The following is a 16,079-nucleotide window of genomic DNA, read 5'->3' on the forward strand; positions in this document are numbered from 1 at the left end:
GACTTCCTTTCACAATCCCCATTTTTGCACCGCTCAGTATAATTAAGGTAAATCATCATCAGATGTTCCCAAATTAATTAAGGGACTGTGACATATTGAGAGGTGCAAGCTTGCAGGCTGATGTGCTTGCTCTTACAGGACCTCTTGTGGCACAAAACACACTTGTAGGAACACTTACTAACTTGTTTGTCTGAATATGTAGTTTGGGTGAAGGGGAGGTGGACATTGCCTCTCACCGAGTGCATGGACTTTGATTCGCTACCGATCTCCTACAGAGAACCGCCTCTCGAACGGGATGCCATAAAATACAAAGAGAAAAAAATGACGGCAACCAGCCGGTCGGTCATATAAAGAAAAGAAAAACGTGAGTTCTTCCTCTACTCTGCAGGCAGGCTTCAGGAGAGGGATTCCAGCCTTGGGTCATTCCACCATAACCAGGCAACACCTTCTCAGGACACGCGGTGAATTCACAATGTAAGTACCACTAATATACTGACACTTTCAAATGAAAGTACAGTTTATAAAAAAAAGTTTATGCAGCTAAAAAACAAACTACAGACAGTTTGTCAATAACACCTTGTATTAAACCGCATTTATTTAAGCATCACACAGTGGATAGTTGAAATTTGTGATGACTTTCATCTGGGTCACAGAGCACCTGCTGGGTTTGCATTAGTAATAGACAGAATTGAGAGATGCTGTCCCTTCCACATCCCTTCCTCTGCTATGCTCTCAAATGAAATTTTTATTTGTTATTAACAACAGTGCTGAGGGTGAGATTAAATTCAATATGTTTGATCACAATACATGCACAAATAAACAATAACTTTTTACCTCATAACAGTGTGTAGTAAATGCATACATTAGCCCATAGCAATGCATGTTTTCTTTTTCAAGCACATCTTATGAATATCAGTATAATGTAGCATCTCTGCATATCTCTGCATAGACACCTTTTGTATATATTCCATGTATGTTACACTATTTATGTATAATGTATTAAAATCCATATTTGTACTGTTACTGTGTGTGTGTGCGCGTGTGTGCATGCGTACGTGTGTGTGTGTGTGTTATAGCCAGCTGTCAGAATGGTGGGACTGAAGCCCTCCGAGGTGCCCCCTCCTCTGGGTGTGAAGGTGCTGAGTGCTGGCACGGCCGCCTGCATCGCTGACCTTGTCACCTTCCCTCTGGACACTGCTAAAGTTCGCTTACAGGTAGGCCTAAGTATTTTCATTATTTTTAAGGGGCTTTTATGCCTTTATTTGACAGGACAGTCGGAGATGGTGACAGGAAGCGATTGGGACAGAGATGGGACAGAGAGGATCGGGAAATGACCCCGGCCGGACTCGAACCGGGGTCCCCGTGGGTGGGCATGCAAGCCCAAATGTGGGGGGCTTAGCGCGCTGCACCACAGCGCCCCCCAGGCCTAAGTATTTTACATGGAATAAAGACAATGAGCCCGTTAATATGCATATCAGTAAATAGTTTATAATCAGGTTGTTGAAGAGGTCATGTAAACAGTTTAACCGGTTTATTGCAGTAATCGGTTTATGAGAAATTTTGATTCGCACAGGTAGGTTTTTGGCTAATAAACTGATTTCTCAAGTCATGTATACACCTTAAACAGGTTATTATCGGGTTACTGACATTCTAGAATGCTAAGTATCCAATCACAAGCCACACACTTGAGCACATGCAACCGACAGACTGCATGTAAACAACAATAAACCGTTTACTCCAATAATAATTCTGTTGCATGTTTTCTCCCTCCTTTTATATTAAGTCTCATTCTCTGCAAGAGATTGTTTTCCCACATCTCACGTGTTTCCTTTTCACTTCTATTTTTATCTCTCTCTCTTTCTGCACACCTTGCCCAATACACACCACCCAAACAAAGATCAATCAATTTGGCTCAATATGGATCAATTCTTTCGGAGTTTCACAAACATAAAGATAATGATAAACACTGCTTTTGTTTTCTCTATTCTCCAGATCCAAGGGGAGTCTGTAGGGGCGGCAGGCATCCGATATAAGGGGGTGTTTGGGACGATAGCCACCATGGTGCGGACAGAAGGACCCCGCTCGCTCTACAACGGCCTGGTGGCCGGGCTGCAAAGGCAGATGTGCTTCGCCTCCATCCGAATTGGTTTCTACGACAACGTCAAGTTGTTCTACACAGGGGGCAAAGACAGTGAGCAGATTTGTCTTTATAATTATTTTGCCCTATACTTCTCTAATTAAATCCATTGCTCTTCTTCAGTTGTTTTTCTCACTCATATCTATTTATTTTAGACGTTTCACTCAGACCTTTTGGCTGTGTGGGAACACATTTGATAGTATTCTTTTTTAAGTTCTGGTCGTTGATCTACCCTGCCTGTGCTTGTGTCCATGGCAACATCAGATGCCAACATTGGCATCCGTATCCTGGCCGGATGCACCACTGGAGCCATGGCGGTCAGCTTTGCCCAGCCCACAGATGTCGTGAAGGTCCGTTTCCAGGCCCAGCAGAACCTTCAGGGTGTCGCGCGACGCTATAACGGCACCTTGCAGGCCTACAAGCAGATCTTCCAGCTTGAAGGACTTAAAGGATTATGGAAAGGTGAGGTGGACATCACAATATGCAGTACAGGGCTGGACTGGTCATCTGGCATAGCGGGCATTTCCCGGTTGGCCCCGCACCCTCGTTGGCCCCTATTTTCAGAAATGTGCATTTCTGTGTCCAATGTTACAATTCTGAAAATAGGGGCCCACCAGGGTGCAGGGCCCACCGGTGAGTCAGTTCTGCCCAGCTAATTATGAGGGGCCCCTTTCAACCAAAAGTGCCCGGGTCCTATCTTTCCCTCAGACCAGCCCTGACAATATACAAATGCCATAACAAAGAGGAACAGGAGAAATGAAATCCATTTTATCCTTTACAAATCATGCATTGAATTACCACTGAATTATTTTCATTTAATTTCCTCTGAACACTGCAGCATTTGTACGTACATCATGATAGTAATTATATCCCCGAAACGCGGAGCGTCGGGGATGTAATGGTTTTGCGTGCGCCGCCGCCGCGTCCGCGTCCGCCGCGTCCGCCGCCGCGTCCGCCGCGTAAGGTCTTTCGTGTTAACGCGATAACTTTTGAACGGATGTTTGGATTTGTCCCAGATTTTTTGGGTGAATGCTCTAGGGCAGGTTCATGAACTGATTCGAGTTTGGAGGTCAACACTTTCAAGATGGCTGAATTCAAGATGGCCGAATTTTTGTTTGGTCCATAACTTCTGACCGGGTGGATGGATTTGTCCCAGATTTGGTGTGTGAATGCTCTAGGGTAGGTTCATGAACTGCTTCGAGATGGGAGGTCAACACTTTCAAGATGGTTGAATTCAAGATGGCCGAATTTTTGTTTGGTCCATAACTTCTGACCGGGTGGATGGATTTGTCCCAGATTTGGTGTGTGAATGCTCTAGGGTAGGTTCATGAACTGATTCGAGTTTGGAGGTCAACACTTTCAAGATGGCTGAATTCAAGATGGCCGAATTATTCTTTGGCCCATAACTACTGACCGGGTGGATGGATTTGTCCCAGATTTTGTGTGTGAATGCTCTAGGGTAGGTTCATGAACTGATTCGAGTTTGGAAGACAACACTTTCAAAATGGCGGAATTTTCATTTGACCCATAACTTCTGACTGGGTGGATTGATTTGCCCGGTAACACCTTATTTTAATGGTTCACCATTTCAGTGAATCTACCATATTAGGTACAGTGTAATAACCAATGTAACAATATTTAATACCATGTAATACTAGTGTAATACCAGTGTAACAATATGCAATATCAGGTACAGTGTAATAACGAGTGTAACAGTATGCAATACCATGTAATATAGTGTAATACCAGTGTAACAATATGCAATACCATGTAATACCAGTCTTACGCACAAACACATGATGTAAGTAAAAAAATTACATTGTATTAAATATTGTTACACTGGTTATTACACTGTACCTAATGTGGTATATCCACTGAACCATTAAAACAGTATTACCATTTGCCCCATTTTTTGCTTCATTTTCACAATAGTCGTTTGGTTTTAAGCCTATGCACGTCATGTCACGTCTGTATGTATCATATACGTTTACGAAATGGTGGACGGGAGTGGTAGGAATGATGGGGGACTGGAAGCGTCGCGTTTCGGGGATATACCTTAAGCAGTCGAAGGCGACTGCACAGGCAGTCTAGTTGGCATTGCTTTTGTAGACTTGTACACACTATCAATAAATATTCTGTTTATATACAGTCCTTCAAATTAGTACCGATTTAACAAACAACAACAACATGTCAGTTAAGAGTTACATTTTAGAGAAATCATTGTATTTTTGTTGTAACACAGGCACATTCCCAAACATCACCAGGAATGCTCTCGTGAACTGCACTGAGCTGGTGTCTTACGATCTCATCAAAGAGGCCATTCTCACCCGCAAGCTGATGTCAGGTGAGGACATACCGTAGGAGAACACGCCATATGATGAGGGTCTTACTCTTTGACGCTACGCCCATAGAGGACCAACACTATCAGCACACTAAATCTGCAGTTTTTAATCAAGTGAAAGACTGTACAGAATAACTGCTTTGTCTACAGTGATAACAAAAAGCTTAACACATAAATGTGCACAGACTTGAGTGTTCTCTCACAGGTCTTTTATGACTCTATAGAGATAAGATTGTAATAGAGGTTGTGCCGGAGGCCCCAATACACCCTGTCCTATTGGACATGTGTGATGTAACCGATCTGAGATAGGATGTACAGAGCACAGCGCTGTCTGTCGAGTCATCAGAATCTAATTCATGTCAGCTGTTTCATTGCAGTGAGTGAACACCATTCAGTTCAGAGATGACCGTTTTGGTTTTAAACATTTGTTCTGAATGTCCGCATAATTTCAAAGCTGCAAGAGTACAATGTTAAAGATTATTGCCAACATGGACAAGTGGTGAAACAAACAGTTCATGGATGAGCGTCTTCTAGACTGATCTTTCAAAATATTTGAAGATTTTGGCCCTGAAGAGGACTAACAGTAGGGCACTGGGTTACTATGCCGGCAGGCCGGGTTTGATCCCTCCCCGTCTCTCTCTCTCCCCACTCGTTTCCTGTCTGGCCTTCGCTGTACTGACAACAGTAAAGGTTGTCTGGTAGGCATACAGCGCGACTCGGCCGCCACTTTTTATGATTGAGCTGTCGTGCCTTTCCGAAAAGCAAAAAGTGGCAGACAAGTCATGCTTTGTCGAGCTGTAGGCCTACCAGAAAACTGTCAGTGGAAAAGCGGCATAAGTAGGGAATATAAAGTGGACATGGTTTTCAGATATCTACAACAGCAGATTATACAGACAAGACCTCATTGCAATATTTTAACAGGAAATGCACAATATGCACAAAGCGATCTTACAATAATTCCTTAAATATGCAGCTGCAAGGAATCCAGTGTAAAAATGATAACAAAAATGTGATGTCCCATAAAATCATTCAATCAAATCTCATGAGCACTTCTGTATAATTAATCAATATGCATGAACAACAGCACATGAGCCTCTTGTCCTTTCCCCTCACAGATAACCTTCCATGTCACTTTGTGTCTGCGTTTGGAGCTGGCTTCATCACCACGGTGATTGCCTCCCCTGTGGACGTGGTAAAGACGCGCTACATGAACTCTCCTCCCGGCCAGTACACTGGTGCCATCAACTGTGCCTGGACCATGTTGACTAAAGAGGGACCCACCGCCTTCTACAAAGGGTGGGTTATGATCAAGAACTTAGTCACACATTTATCACACAGGGCAGTCATGGGTAAGCGGTTAGGGTGGCAGACTTGTAGCCCAAAGGTTGCCGGCTTGACTCCCAACCCACCAGGTTGGTGGGGGGAGTAATTAACCAGTGCTCTCCCCCATCCTCCTCCATAACTGAGGTACCCTAAAGCATGGAACCGTCCCGCCCGCTGCAGTGCTCCCTTGGGGTGCCATTGAGGGCTGCCCCCTTGCACGGGTGAGGCATACATGCAATTTCATTGTGTGCAGTGTTCACTTGTGTGCTCTGTCACAATGTCAATGTGAGTTGGAGTTTCCCAATTGGGCTTTTTATTTTACTTAAAGGGACACTGTGTGTTTATTTCCAGAATTCATGCTGCCCATTCACTAAGGTTACCTTTGTCATGAATACTTACCACCGGCATCAAATTCAAAGTATTCATTATGACTGGAAAAAATGCACTTTTTATACATGAAAAGGGGGATCTTCTCCTTGGTCCGCCATTTTGAATTTCCAAAAATAGCCATTTTTAGCTGCAAAAATTACTGTACTTGGACCATACTAGAAAATATTTGTTCATTAGTTAGTAAACTCTCATGTAAAGATCAAATTTGGCAATAGGCAGCCCAGTTTCAATGAACAGCATAGTTGCAGTACCTTTTTTGACCATTTCCTGCAGTGTCCCTTTAAGCAAACTAAATCAAAACCACTATGTTCTGACCAATCTATGTTTTAGTATGTTAGTTTTCAAGTCTTATATATGTACTACTGTATTGTAACAATGACTGAATCCAACCACCTAATGATTTGACTTTTCTCTACCCTCAGGTTTGTTCCCTCCTTCCTGAGGCTTGGCTCGTGGAACGTTGTGATGTTTGTGTCGTTCGAACAGCTCAAGAGACTAATGATGGTCTCCAAGAATAAGGTTGAGGCAACGACATAGAACAAAACACCAACCAACACATGCCACTTCATTCCCTCCCCCTTCCAGTTTCCCCAGGTCTACTACAACAGAGACTGAGCACACTCTAAGGGGGCCATGCGACTGCCCATTCACAGGATTTACCTGTAGTGTGATAGTGATGGACCAGCTGGGAAACAGTGACCCCTATTGGACAGTTGACCAATGGCATTCGTGCTGCCTTAGGTCTCCCCTCTGCCCAACATCTTCCCTCTCCTCAAAACCTACCCAACAGCCTTCATTTTTTTTTAAATTTCCTTCTCTGTAACTTATGTAGACTGTAAAATTCTGTTTACTTTTGTAAATGACTTTAATATTTTTGTACAGAAATTCATTGTGCTAATTTATGCATACCCTGATAAGGGAATTACTCAAACCACTGTGGCTGGTGCTCACTGAAATATCTTCTGCAGTAGACATTATAGTAAGCAAAAATACCCCTTTCTCAGTCACTACTTGTATTTATTAAGTTATCTTAAGAGCCCCTATACTATAATGTCAACATGCTACCCAATATGCTGAACGCACAAAGAACATCTTACAACCCATGTAACCCTTTTTAAGACGTATGAAGCCTGTGACACATCATGCAGAGTATAAAAGAAAATAAACTATTTATTAAAAGTAATGTCACATGGAACTGGCTTATATGTTTATTTTGCCAAGATTAACCCCACACACACACACACACACACACACACACACACACACACACACACACACACACACACACACACGAGAGAGAGAGAGAGAGAGAGAAAAAATATCACTTAATCTGGAATTTAATTTATTGACCATGAAGCGTACAGTAGAACAACTTAAGCAGTACTGTAAAACTTACAAATTACTGTTATTTTTTTTCTAATCTGGGACACTTTAGTGTAGATAAAACACAGGTACATCATCACGTCATTATGCAACAGTTCACTTCCTAGGTTCAGACAATATCAGTCAGGCACAAGTCACGCTCTTCAATGTGTGCTCTTGAATGGTCTGACATGGTGCCAGATTGCTTTTCACCCATTTGTAGTATTAAAAGATTACAAAAATGTGCCAATGTAATGACCTGATGGAAATTTAAGGACTGATGTAAAAAACGCATTAAAACATGCAAATAATAAATTAATTGTCTGTGGCCACAGCACAATTTTGAGTTAGGATTTAAAAACCATCATATGATTTTCGGTTTTTGAACAGACTTGATCTCCTCTTAACATAAATACTTGTGATATTCCTGAGATGATTTAGTTTTAAAAACAGACAAAGAGGCAGCACTGAATAATAAATACATGCAAACAGCCCACAAGAGCAAGAATCCAAAACCTAAAGTCCATCTAGTCTAGTCTTTTACTTTCTTACAAGAGAAAAAAAATCGGCAAGTTCAGGGGTGCATTTCTCGAAAGCGTAGCTGCTAACTACGGTAGCTACTTTGTTGGTTGCAATGCAATTTCCCATTGGCAACTACCCAAGTTGCTAATTGCTATCAACTACGCTTTTGAGAAATGCATCCCAGACCTCTTAAAAAAGAGGATTGACCTACAACTATTAACTTCAAGCCTTTAAAACGTAGTATAACAACTGGAATGTTCAATAGGAACGACTGGAAGGAATTTCCCTTGGAGCACCACACGAATGCTGTAAACAAAACACAATCAAATGGTACCCTGGGTAAGTAAAAACGGGGAAATATTTTGCTTGGTTTCGCTTGTTTTAATTTTTGTCTTTAGCTCTTGGGTGACATTCTACGTGTATCTGGGCACAAAGGAATGGAGAGTATGCAAGGTGAGGAATCTCAACTCAGTATTAGGTCAGTTTCAAGAATCCACATTTAAAATCAGAGACACGTCTTGGTCCAGGAGTAGTCTTTTAACCTTCTCATGAAATTTCTCTCGGTACAAATTAAACTCCATGATGCTCTCTGGCTCTTCTTGGATCCAGAACTTGTCGAACTCGTATGCTAGATAACCTAAAATCACAAGACATCACAAGCAAGCAAGGATCAGTGACTCAAAACAACATGAACAGTTACTACGTATACTCCAATCCCTATAGTCTGGTGCAGATCCGAGGTCAGGATTGTTGGGGGATACACGAAAGGGTTTGTTTGTGAATATGAGATCTTAAATTACATTTGCTGAAATGTAAATGTTACAAATATTTATTATTAAACCTGAACAAACAGTTCACATCCTATGACATACATTGACAGGCAAGTTGTAAACACTGCAGTTTTGGTTCAACTTCTTATCCATATACAGTATGTCACTGATTCTTGAAAGTTTGGCAAAAACATGTCCCTGCAGTAAAATATTAATTCTGTTGAAAATCAACTACATTTTCACAAACAAAATGAACCAAGGTAATGGCCAAGGGGTCTGTCACACGAATACACAGTTGTTTGAAATATTTAAGTGTAATTTTATTACTTTTCATGGCTATAAACCTGTCCACACCCTGTAAAAACGCCTGTCCCAAGGACTGGCATCATCATTTCAATTGACTTAAAATACAAAAATCACTAACAGAATTGAACAACATCACCATGATGTGGAAGACCATATTAAAGTGGTTCTACAGATGTGCACATAGTGGATGTAAAATAATATTTACTATTATTTACTGATTGCTCAAAATGTGTCCAGCACATTGGTCACCACCGTCAGATTTTTTCTAAAAGACAATAAAATCAGGTATGCACAAGGTAATTTTCATTACTGAGGACCCCTTTTCAAACCTTTAGCTCTACTGCCTACTTCAACATCACTGAAGCTCCTGTAAGTTTATTATTTTGTCCTCAATTTGTTAATTTGTTTGGACACTGGTACTGTCCCAACCATAAACTGTCAACACCGTCGGGGGTTTTAATAGTATTGTATTACATTAATGTTAATAATTTTTTTTTTTTTCAGAAAAGGTATGAAGCACCCAAGAAACAGAGCGAAAACGAAATGGCTAATGTGAACAAACAATGCATAATATTTAAAAGAGTGTTTTTTTGTCTCACACCGTCAGATGTCACCACCGTCAGATTTTGTTCTGCTCATCATGTTGTTCCATATTTTACTAAATTGTGCTGGTTAATGAAACATTACTAGGCATGTTAGTAATAATTGTGATCCAAAATGATACTCTAGCCACCACTGAGGTGCATTTGGAGGTTTTTTTTGTCAGAAAACCTGACGGTGGTGACATCTGATGGAGTTCACCAAAAAACACATGTTTTATGTGTTTTTGACATGTTTTAAGAATATGCATACAATAAGTATCTACAGTTATGTTGAATTGTTAAAGTAATTCACTTTAATACAGTAAACATGTGTTTTTACTTCTAATTCTGTCTGCCGCTGTTGACAAAACAAGAAAGAGCCCATTTTATGAAAAATGTTAAACATGGGGAGCTTGGCCAATGCATCCACTGCACAGCCAAGACCTACATCTATGATAATACACCTCTATATTTTGGATTTGAACAACTTAAAAGCTGTTTTTACCACATTTTCAACAACCAGTGGCTTCCTTCCTATATAATCTAACTAATGAAGTAAAAACACATGCTCATACTGTGCACACACAAAAATAAAGTGTTTATGCAAGATGCCATTGACTTGAGAGGGCTATTTATTTTGCTAAATGCAGGTACTAATTAGGCCAATTTCACCACTCTCAGATTACTGTCACCACCGTCAGTTCTTAAGTCACCACCGTAAGAAGGAGTTTTGGACATTTTAAAGGAATGTGCTTACAACATTTTCCTTAGGAGTTGTTGAAATATCAAAGTAATAGCCAATTTAAGCCTACACGAATATTTGTGAAATTACAAAAAATTGTTTGTTCTATTTAGGCGTTAAGTAAGCATCGTATGACGGTACATATTTTAAAATTAGAACACATGAAACAATATTAAAATAGAACAAAAGTGAATTTTCAACATTTAAAGGCATATGTGTGAACCAAAAAATACACATAATCACTTAAAAACTCCAGATACATATGCAACCAAATCAATACAATTTTAATAACTTTTAATTGTGTCTGACGGTGTTGACAAAAAACAAGGTATGATCGGAGAAAAGCCTGATTTCTGAAAAAAATACATAATGGGGAGATTGGCCTTGTGCATTTCTGAAAAGCCAAGACCTTATTCTACGAGGATATACCATATAATTTTGTAATTCACTTTGTTTTTTTCTGTCAACATTACAACCTGTTTTAGCCACTTTCTCAAGAATCAGTGATGTCCATGACCTTTTCCCCCATAATATTCATACAGTTGCATGTGAAGATACAGTTTAAATATAAGTCACACACATTTTGTGTATGCATCATGTTGTCCTCATTTTTGCTTCACATCTACTCTTCAAGTCAACTGAGATATTATGAATTTCCTGTAGAACAGGGACTATAGAGACATACAGTATTTTGAGATTTCACCAACAAGGTCTTAAAAACACCCCAGATAGACAGACATGCTGCCCATGACTGATGATGTCAGATTTTTATGACTGATGACGTCAGATATTTATGTAATTTTATGCCATATAAAGTAGAAAAATGAAATTTTAAAAATGAAATTATACGTGACGGAGGTCTTCCTGCACCTGTTTGTCCCCCTCGTGATGCGAACCTGCGACCTCGTCAACTACATTGGTCCGGAAATGGGAGTCACAGATACTGTATGAGGCTATCGGGAGGGAGGTTTACTAACGTTCCACGCCTACTCTGCTAATATATCTTTAGGTGTGTTGTGCTTACTCACAGTAGAGCTGATGAAAGTGCTCCATTTGAGGCCTGCCCTCTACACAGTTGTAGAAGTGAGGCTTGAGAGCGCCGCTCTTCAGCAAGCTGTAGGCCATCTCAGTCAGGTTGATACCGACAATAGCATATGAGTATCTGGTCAGCAAGAGAAAAAAAAATCAAATAGTAGCTATATCATTGCATACAATGTAGCATACATAAAATAAAGCAGATGGATTTTAAAGAGATAATCACCCCAGTTTAGGATGGTTGGCATGGGAGAGGACTTGCCGTGATGCCTCCGTGTAGTTCTCACTGAAAAAGCTGACATTGACAAAAGATTAGTTTAGTCTGTCCTGTGACAACCATTCATCATGCATTTGTATGTACCGGTAGCTAAAAGAAAAGGGAACACAGGGACAGGTTCAAAAGAAGTGTGTTCATGTTTATTCAAACACATTTAGTCAGTCTGCAAACCATACTTACACAAGATTGGTTAATCCAAGCATTCCCATTCCACGGAAGTCAGTCTTTGGATCGTCCCCTTGGAAACCAATGTCACCCCACTGCTTAGTTACTCTTGACTCGAGTTTTGTGGAAGGCATCAAGAGATCCCAGAGCTGTATAAAAAAACGCATTCATGAGGTGATATCAGTGTGAGAACAACAGCATTCATTACTACACTACCCCTCGCTAACACCGCGCTGTGGCGCAGCGACGCCCATGCGGACCATGGTTCAAGTACGGCCGAGGTCATTTCCCAGCCGTACCCCAGAGCCCTCTAATAAGAGTTGCGTGAACCGGGGACCAGGAAATCGGTTAGTGATGTGATTCGCGTACATTAAAATATTTCTTTACAGCAACTTCTGTTCGCTGGAAACTAACAAAGAACCATTACATACCAAACAAAGATTAAGTACAAACGAATTACATTACCTTTACCACCTTTATTTTCTGTGTTCTACGGCCACCTCCTAGAACTAAGTAACTACTTCTATTGGAACTAAAGTCAATGGGGATTTCCATGTTAACGCTCTGTGAGGCTCCATGAGAGCCGCCATTGCTGTGGAAAGATTGGACCATAGAGGTCTATGGGAGTAACGCAACTCTGTTATTAGACTGCTCTGCCCTACCCCATATCTCTCTCCTGCTAATTTCCTGTCTCCTCTCACACGGTCCTGTCACAATAAAGTCCTCCAAAGCCCCAAAACATTCCAAAAAAAGAAGAAGAAATAAATGTGTTCATAGCAAGAGTGAAATAAGCGATAGAAGCGGCAATGTATGCCCGTTAAAAATACTCCCACATTCCAAATGGCTGCAGTGCTTGTCGCCGAACCACATCATGGCTAATTAGGATAATGTTTGCTGAAGTTTAACTACAAACTGTCACTCAAGTTGCCTCTAGTCGTTCAAAGCGCTTTTGTCTCTTCTGTCGTCAGCTCCACTATACAGAGTCAATGACTTCAGTCACCGGCGTTGATATAGTCGCTTCTGGTGTATTTGGGTCATCACACTTTATAGCGGCACTGTATTTGCAATGGCAAATCCATCAAAAGATGACACTTAAGCCTTGTTAAGATGACATACCACCTTGTTATGATGGCATCGCCAAACCAATGAGTCTCTGAAGGGATACTTCAAATCCTGAAATATTGCAGCAGCATTGTTTTCATATTTAACACTATGAAGAAGCAATAGTATTACCTTCAAGACCATGTTTTCATGCTCTTCCTTTTCACAATCAAATACTTCTTTTCTCAGCTCTTCTGCACATTCATACAGATTCTTGTATCCGGTTATTTGCAATAAACATATGCTCAGGTTCTTCTTAAACCTTGAGAAAAAGAAGTACATAGTCAAAAGCTTTATCAATGATCGTAAATGGCAGGAATATGGACTAACAAAACAGGAACTCGACATACGTGGCATCTTTCTCCTCTTTCACATTCTTCTCCTTGATTATTTTCTTTACATAATCTTCCACAGCTCCTTCCTCTGCAGTTACTGATGCCCTCAACACCTGTCAAACAACACAGAAAAGTTAAATCAGACACTATAGCGAACCAATAAGATGGACATTTCCAATTCTGCAGTCTATATCCTTTAATAAAACACTCTGGTCATCTTATCAGGTGATTGTGAAATAACTGGCTATGTGAACACTTCACGACATCAGGAAACATCAGAGCCAAGCGCCCAAATGCACATGTATTTTGTCAATCCCATGGAAATGAATTTTAACTCCAATAAAGCATCACATTGATGTAAAACTGCTATAGCTTACCTTGCTCTTTGATGACTCCAGGGAATACTCTACACACACACACACACACACAGAAAAAAACCATCAATGGGAAAGGAGGTTAAGCACAATGACACAAACAATGAAAGTGAGAAAAAAGTGGAGAATCAACACTGTTCTCACCTGCCCTGGTTGTCCTTTCTGCTCCTGGCCTATAGCCTGCACATACCCTCTGAAGCTCACACTTCCCAGTGAGCTGACGCAGAAACCACTTCAGCCAAAACCGCAGAAATGATGTGTAGAAGTACTGAATGATACACCCCAGCATCCTCTAGCAGATGAAACAGGAAGAGAAAGAACAAAGGTACCAAATGTGTTAGAATGTGTTAACGATGAATTCATTTTTACAATGCTAGATACACAAGTAGTGGGACAAATATTGGTCGATACACTGATTCATAACCATCCATTTCTCCTCACTATCTAGACACCAAGGCCAAAGTACAGAAACTGCCCCTCAACATGTAGTAGCGCTTAGACTCAGCACTGCAGTGGTCTGAAGATAATGGTGTTCAATCGCGGTGTGCATCAGCATTGCTGAATAGCTATGCCCAACCATAAACCTGAGGTCTTTTTTACCCTGATGCTGGCCTTTCAGTCACCCTTGCTGCACGCAGAAATATTCTGGTCACCCTGATAAACACAGACAAGTTTGACTCCCAAACTAAGCAAATCAGGTTTGGCTAACCTGTCATTCGCAGCTGCATCGGGCCACACTGAGGAGGACGGGTTACAGTCATTAGGCAACTGTTAGCCTATCTGACCACCTTCTGCTGAGTTTCAGCATAGAACTCCAAGCGTGTGGAATATAAGCATGATGTTACTGCTAGAAGCCCAGTTCTAATAGGCTAGTTGCTCTAATTGTATGATGGCTAAGAGATCATCTTTTAGCTGGCTACAGACAACAATTCGTGGAACAGAGGTACATGCCCTTCGTATCGGCTCGTATAAACATCACTTTTCCTTGCAACAGAATGCTAGTCGAAACAAACGCTAAATACAACACTGTGGGGACAGATAATAAACCAAGAATTAACAATGCGCTAGCATTTCAGCTAAGCCTATCCAAAATGCTGCGCGCAAGGACAGGCTTGTGGAGCCTGAATTAAATAAAACAAAACGAATTCAAACACGGATGCATAGGTAGATAGTAGAATTGCATGTTTAGGTTATATTGCCGAATGTGTTTTCCTATAATATCAAGCAGCTAGGAAAAGCTGCGGTGTGTCTTATGTTAGCAGGCTAGCATAACACAACAGGTTGTCAAAAGCTGATGTTACCCGAGCAACTTGCAGGAGTACGAGATCCTCAAAGAATCCACCTCGGGGAAACACTGTGTATTTTGGAAGCGGGAACTATCTCAACAAATAACACCAATGAAAAAGATCTAGTAAGTACCTGTGACTTAAATTACAAATCGCAGCACTTCCCTAAGTAGTAGGATGAGGCAGCGGTACAACACTGTTCATCCGCGCAACGCAACAGCTCCAGCGAAATGCCAACTTGCATATTGTGACATGCGCAAAAGTGCATAAGCGACTCGACGTCCACAGTAAATTCAATACAACGCTCTTCCCCACCGCAAGAGAGCGCGCTTTTATCAGAAATTGGAAGAGGCGCGCACCATTGACAGAATTGAACCAAAACGGCACTTCATTGCGCCAAGCTTGGCAGGCGACTAGTTCTATTACGCACAGTCTAAAGACGGTCATATCACTGACCTACATGGTCAAATCCTTCTGTAGGCTATCAGAAAGTATGCCTAAAATGCTAGCATTATATTATACTATGCGATTCATATTTGCTACATTTATTTTCCACACAGCAACTATGCTTTCAAATAGAGGATGAAACAGACTCGGGATTTGTAGGCTATGCAACGATAATGTGTGCTCCCATGTTGGTTGAGGTATGGAACAGTAAGTGAGCTAGCCTAATTAACCAGTCTATGTCAGATATTGTGAAAGGGAGTTAGGGCCTATATCGTTTTATAATCCAGAGTAGTAGCCTAGGCTTAACAATGAACAATGTCCTGCGCAAAAACATGCACTCCACAATAATCATTTCATTCCCCCTGAGTATCCAAGGGTAGAGGTCATGTTCTTGGGATGAGACTGCACCTGTGTTAGACGGATTTTAATGAACCTATGGTCGGTTGGTCTTCCCAATTAGGTCTACATGAAATCACAATTGCGATTAATTACCCATAAGGGTTTAAACACAACTATCTATCTGAGGGTTACCCAGGCACAAATGGAATACCGAGAGGAACCCAAAGAATTAGCAACTCTCCTTAC

At 41.0% G+C, this 16,079-nt stretch overlaps 2 protein-coding genes across 2 annotated transcripts; one reads left to right on the forward strand and one right to left on the reverse strand.

Annotated features, from left to right (window-relative positions):
* The first annotated feature begins 341 nt into the window (after window positions 1-341).
* ucp1 (uncoupling protein 1) lies at window positions 342-7,374 on the forward strand. Its single transcript, XM_063218665.1, has 7 exons — window positions 342-474; window positions 1,077-1,214; window positions 1,993-2,191; window positions 2,402-2,599; window positions 4,380-4,481; window positions 5,594-5,774; window positions 6,614-7,374. Exons 2-7 carry the CDS (start codon window positions 1,089-1,091, stop codon window positions 6,726-6,728), a joined length of 921 nt encoding a protein of 306 aa, XP_063074735.1. The 5' UTR covers window positions 342-474; window positions 1,077-1,088; the 3' UTR covers window positions 6,729-7,374.
* Window positions 7,375-7,518: 144 nt separating this feature from the next.
* elmod2 (ELMO/CED-12 domain containing 2) lies at window positions 7,519-15,319 on the reverse strand. The gene is made up of 9 exons (XM_063218666.1): window positions 15,181-15,319; window positions 13,906-14,053; window positions 13,765-13,793; window positions 13,403-13,500; window positions 13,185-13,314; window positions 11,967-12,100; window positions 11,736-11,804; window positions 11,503-11,636; window positions 7,519-8,712 (listed from the first exon to the last, which is right to left on the reverse strand). The coding sequence occupies exons 2-9, from the start codon at window positions 14,048-14,050 to the stop codon at window positions 8,561-8,563; spliced, it is 891 nt and encodes a 296-aa protein (XP_063074736.1). The 5' UTR covers window positions 14,051-14,053; window positions 15,181-15,319; the 3' UTR covers window positions 7,519-8,560.
* Window positions 15,320-16,079: the final 760 nt, after the last annotated feature.

The sequence above is a fragment of the Engraulis encrasicolus genome, chromosome 16 (assembly GCF_034702125.1).
Source record: "Engraulis encrasicolus isolate BLACKSEA-1 chromosome 16, IST_EnEncr_1.0, whole genome shotgun sequence".
NCBI classification, from domain to species: domain Eukaryota; kingdom Metazoa; phylum Chordata; class Actinopteri; order Clupeiformes; family Engraulidae; genus Engraulis; species Engraulis encrasicolus.

Bases quoted from the DNA above. Each gene is read 5' to 3' on its own strand.
- elmod2 (XM_063218666.1), bottom strand. From the start codon at position 14,050: ATGCTGGGGTGTATCATTCAGTACTTCTACACATCATTTCTGCGGTTT. The intron at 13,315-13,402 runs GTATGTCGAGTT...CTTTTTCTCAAG, and splicing joins AAAGAGGAGAAAGATGCCAC to GTTTAAGAAGAACCTGAGCA. The intron at 8,713-11,502 runs GTGAGTAAGCAC...TTGTGATTTTAG, and splicing joins GCACTTTCATCAGCTCTACT to GTTATCTAGCATACGAGTTC.
- ucp1 (XM_063218665.1), top strand. From the start codon at position 1,089: ATGGTGGGACTGAAGCCCTCCGAGGTGCCCCCTCCTCTGGGTGTGAAG. The intron at 1,215-1,992 runs GTAGGCCTAAGT...TCTATTCTCCAG, and splicing joins CTGCTAAAGTTCGCTTACAG to ATCCAAGGGGAGTCTGTAGG. The intron at 2,600-4,379 runs GTGAGGTGGACA...GTTGTAACACAG, and splicing joins ACTTAAAGGATTATGGAAAG to GCACATTCCCAAACATCACC.